General features: G+C 27.3%; 1 protein-coding gene across 1 annotated transcript in view; it reads left to right on the top strand.

The window, feature by feature from the left end:
* LOC112504643 (probable glycosyltransferase At5g25310) overlaps positions 1–1760 on the top strand; it is an 8583-nt gene extending 6823 nt beyond the window's left edge. The window contains exon 4 of the mRNA XM_025108595.1: positions 1095–1760. Within this exon, the coding sequence (XP_024964363.1) occupies positions 1095–1760 (666 nt within the window). The remainder of the gene's footprint in view (positions 1–1094) is intronic.
* The last annotated feature ends 3028 nt before the right edge of the window (positions 1761–4788 follow it).

Genomic DNA, 4788 nt, shown 5'->3' with positions numbered 1-4788 from the left:
ACATAGAATTTTTAAATTGTTAATTTGATACCGATTGAGTCTTCAAATATATTTTATTCAAATATAAAAAATTAGCATTTTTTCAAAATTATATAAAATTATACTATAAAACAAAACATTAAAATTAAAATTAAAATATATCTCACTATACTATATGAGTATTCTTCTAGATTGAATTTTAAAAGGATCATGCTTTATTGTTTTGATATCATGAACTTAAAAATTAACCATATGTTTAAAGCTTATTCTCTTCAGTTCCTACCACCATACGTCTTTGTGGTCCTTATAATCATTTGAAATTTATCAATTTGCACAAAACGTGAGTAATTTACACATCTTACACTCTTTCTTCTGATTTTCAAAATTAAATTGTGTAGGACCATCCTAATTCACCTAGCTACCAAGTATTCTACTTTATCAATTCACTATCTTAATCTTGTTATTGAAAAGACAATTTGTTGTCGAAATAATTAAACAAACTGGATTTTGTTGAGAAAACATGAATGAATTAAATTACAGAATAACTATTTAATATCTTCTAATGCACAAAACCATAAATACAACAGTAGTATACATACTGTTATTATATTGTGTAAGTAAACAAATGTGAGTTTTCTGTGCAAATGATGTTAGATTTCTCTTTCTTTGAATTATTAAAATTATTTGTAGACATTTAAGCATAATAAAAGACTTAGGGGTCATTTACCAAGTAAGCGCTTACCCTTACCAAGTAACATTACATCACCGTATGAATATGGTAAAGACTAAGAATCTTACCCGGTAAGAGCGAAACAAGGACCAATAGTTTTATCCGGTAAGTGTAGGCGACGACTCTTACCACGGTAAGCACTTACCGGGTAAATTGTTGCATACGATGTCGTTTTGGTGGATTAAAATCTTATCCGGTAAGTAAATAATAGTGTTAAATTTTACCGATAAACACTTACTAGGTAAGTGTTTAGTAAACGGTTCCTTAGTCTGAAACTGAATAAATAGATATGATGATAACATTTCTCTTTAATCATTACCATCCCAAATTTCTAATGATTCATATCTGCAGCATCTTTCTTATGTTGATTCCAAAAACATTTCAGGGTCCGCATGCCTCAAAAGGTCACCCAAACCTCTACAACACTTCAATCCGAGTCCTTTGCAATGCCAACTCCTCCGAAGGATTCAACCCACAGAAAGATGTCAGCCTCCCGGAGATCAATCTCCGGACCGGCAACATTCCCCCCAACCTTCTGTCTCCTCCATCATCCACCACTCCTAGGATCCACCTCGCGTTCTTTGCAGGTGGGGTCCATGGTCCCATACGACCCCTCTTACTCCACCATTGGAGGGGCCGGGACCCAGATCTTCAAGTCTACGAGTACCTCCCGAAAAACCTAGACTACTACTCCTTCATGTTTGCCTCCAAATACTGCCTTTGTCCTAGTGGTTATGAGGTGGCCAGCCCTAGGATTGTTGAGTCCATTTATTCGGAGTGTGTGCCGGTCATAATATCCGAAAACTATGTTTTACCTTTTAGCGACGTGTTAAAGTGGGAGGCATTCTCGATTCGTGTTAAGGTGTCGGAAATTGGTCGACTGAAAGAAATTTTGACGTCGGTGCCTGAAGAAAAGTATTTGAGGCTAAAGAGTAATTTGAGAGCAGTCAGGAGACACTTTGTTTTGAACCAACCTGCGGAAAGGTTTGATGTGTTTCATATGATATTGCATTCTGTTTGGCTTAGGAGATTGAATTTGAAACTAGAATAGAACTCAACTCATAGTGATGTTATAGCTAGGTTCATATATACGTTATAAGTTCAGAATAGAAAAGTTGTTGCAATTTTATTTATATTAACTAAGTATATTAATTTGGTTTAAAATACGTAATTTATTCATCGGAATAAAAATCTGAATTAATGTTCTTTTCTTTTTGTAAAGGGCATCATATCGATTTTTCTATCTATAATATTTTTGAATTTGTGATTGGTAGAGAAGACCCAGTAGTAAAGTTTTTGGTATCGTTCAAGCTATTATGGATAAACTCATTGTTCATAATGAAGGAACTATTGTTCACAACTGTTAATATTGTGTTTATATATACACTAGCTGCATATCTCAACATTGGTTCGCTTCTGAATGTGTTCATAATGAAGGAACTATTATTCACAAGTTGTTCATATTGTGTTCATACCTATTTTTTATTTATTTCCTTTCGTGTAGTAGTTATTCTTATTATGTTTATATTGTACTCATAAATGCTATGCAGTCCATGTTCATATGTATGTCAATTTTTGTTCGTATTTGACACAATGGTTTATATATATATATATATATGTGTGTGTGTGTGTGTGTGTTCATATGGTTCTTACATTAACAAAAATAATGAGATTTTTTTGATTTTATAACTCTCAATTAATGATATGGGACTTACATTAAAAAGAAAATTACCTAACGAGCCTTTTCCCCTTTGTTCACATATGTTCTTTGAAATTGTAAATTTAAAAAATTAATTTTTTTATCATGATTAATCACAAATCGTTTATTGTAAGAATCAATGGCCAAGATTGGTTAACAAAGTTAACACAATAACGAAAAAACACAGTATGATGCACTTGGTAAAGAAAACATTACCTGATATATTGTGTTACACTTCGTAAAACAACAAAAATATATTATGATACACTTCGTATAACGACAAAAATATACTGTGATACACACTATGATACCAGATCTGGTTGATGAATACAACTGTGATACCACTATGTTACCAGTGTGATACCCAATAACTATTAACAGTAAGAAATTATATATTTATTTTCTTAATTGTAACTTCATAGAAAGAAACTTCCATAATTTGTTTGATTAATAAGAAAACAATATCAATCTCTTTGATTGATAACCTTTAAAAAAATATTAATAAAATTACTAATACACCTTTTTTCTTAATTAAGGTAATGCAATTAATATAATAAAATGATTGACTTATATTGGATCTCACAGTTACCACAAACTAATTAATTAGTTCTCATTTGATTAGTCTTATATATATATATATATATATATATATATATATATATAGGGGAGCGATCAAATGCAAACCACTCAATTTGTACAAACCGTGCAAACCGCATTCAACCGATCATAATTTTTCATATTGTTCATTTTTTTGTAATTATGAGAGGTTGATTAATCATTTTTATTGTGGAGGGTGTTAATCATAGATATTATCATCTTCATTATTTTAATTTTAGAGAAATACATGAAACAGTTTCATTAATGTTAGAGAAATACATGAAACAATTTCATTAAGTATTATATGAAACAATTTCACAACCATATATGAAACAACTTCATCAAAAAAAGTATTATATGAAACAATTTCACAAGATTAAACAATTTCATGAAAAAATTTCATAAGATTAAACAATGAAATCGACAGATGAAGGTGGTTTGCACGGTTCACACAAATGAGGACGGTTTTTATATGATCACTCCTCTATATATATATATATATATATATATATATATATATATATAATCAAATGAAAACTAAATAGTTTGTGATAACAATCCGATTGAACTAATAATTTAAGCTAATTATTTTATTTATTAAATAAATATTAAAGGATGATTTTGTAATTTAATCTATACTATATTATAAAACATTTGACAAAAACTCTTAAAATTTATTTTTTATACATGAAGTACTGTATATTGATGCATATTACTTAAAATTCAAGTTTACAAGTAAATTATGCATAAGTACAACTTATTAAAGCTCTACGTTTGAATTCGTTTAACTAACTGCGGATAAACATAATCAAATAGAGGATTATATCTCAATTTAAAATGTAAAAAATCTAAAATATGATTAGGATAATTATCGAGTTCTAACAAAATAATTAATTATTATCTTTATAAAAAAATTATATTATTAAACAAAATATAAATTATTTTGTTATTTAACCTAAATTAAATTATAATAAAAAAATTGAATTAAAAAATTACACAAAAAATAGAAATTTTAAATAGTTAGTTTGATATTAATATCGATATATTTTGTCAAATTTTTATGATATCTTCAAATTTATATTTTATTCAAAAATGAAAACATCATCGTTTTTTTCAAAATCACATAAGACCATACTATAACATCGATTGAGATAAATAATAAAATGAAATATTAAAATCAAAATGAATATCGATGCATTGCACGAATCTATACTATATTATGGAGCATTTGACAAAAACTCTTAAAAACAATTTTTATGCATAAAGTACTGTTTATTGATTCATATTACTTAAAATTCAAAATCACAAGTAAATTATGCGTAAGTACAACTTATTAAAGCTTCATTTTTGAATTTGTGTAACTAACTATAGATAAACACAATCAAATACGGAATAAACATCCCATTTTGAATATAAAAATTCTAAAATATAATTAGGATAATCGTTAGTTATAACAAAATACTTAATTATTATCGTTACAAAAATTATATTATTAATCTATACTATATTATAAATCATTTGACAAAAACCCTTAAAAATAATTTTTTATGCATAAAGTACTGTTTCTTGATTCATATTACTTAAAATTCAAAATCACAAGTAAATTATGCGTAAGTACAACTTATTAAAGTTTCATTTTTAAATTTTTGTAACTAACTTTAAATAAGCATATTCAAATATGGGATAGACATCTCATTTTGAATATAAAAAATCTAAAATATAATTAGGATAATCATTAGTTATAACATAATACTTAATTATTATCTTTATAAAAATTATATTA

This window comes from Cynara cardunculus, unplaced genomic scaffold (genome assembly GCF_001531365.2).
Source record: "Cynara cardunculus var. scolymus isolate 2C unplaced genomic scaffold, CcrdV1 Un_Scaffold_6325, whole genome shotgun sequence".
Lineage (NCBI taxonomy): Eukaryota > Viridiplantae > Streptophyta > Magnoliopsida > Asterales > Asteraceae > Cynara > Cynara cardunculus.
The sequence above is the reverse complement of the archived record's forward strand: the minus strand, read 5'-3'. Positions and strand labels throughout refer to the sequence as shown.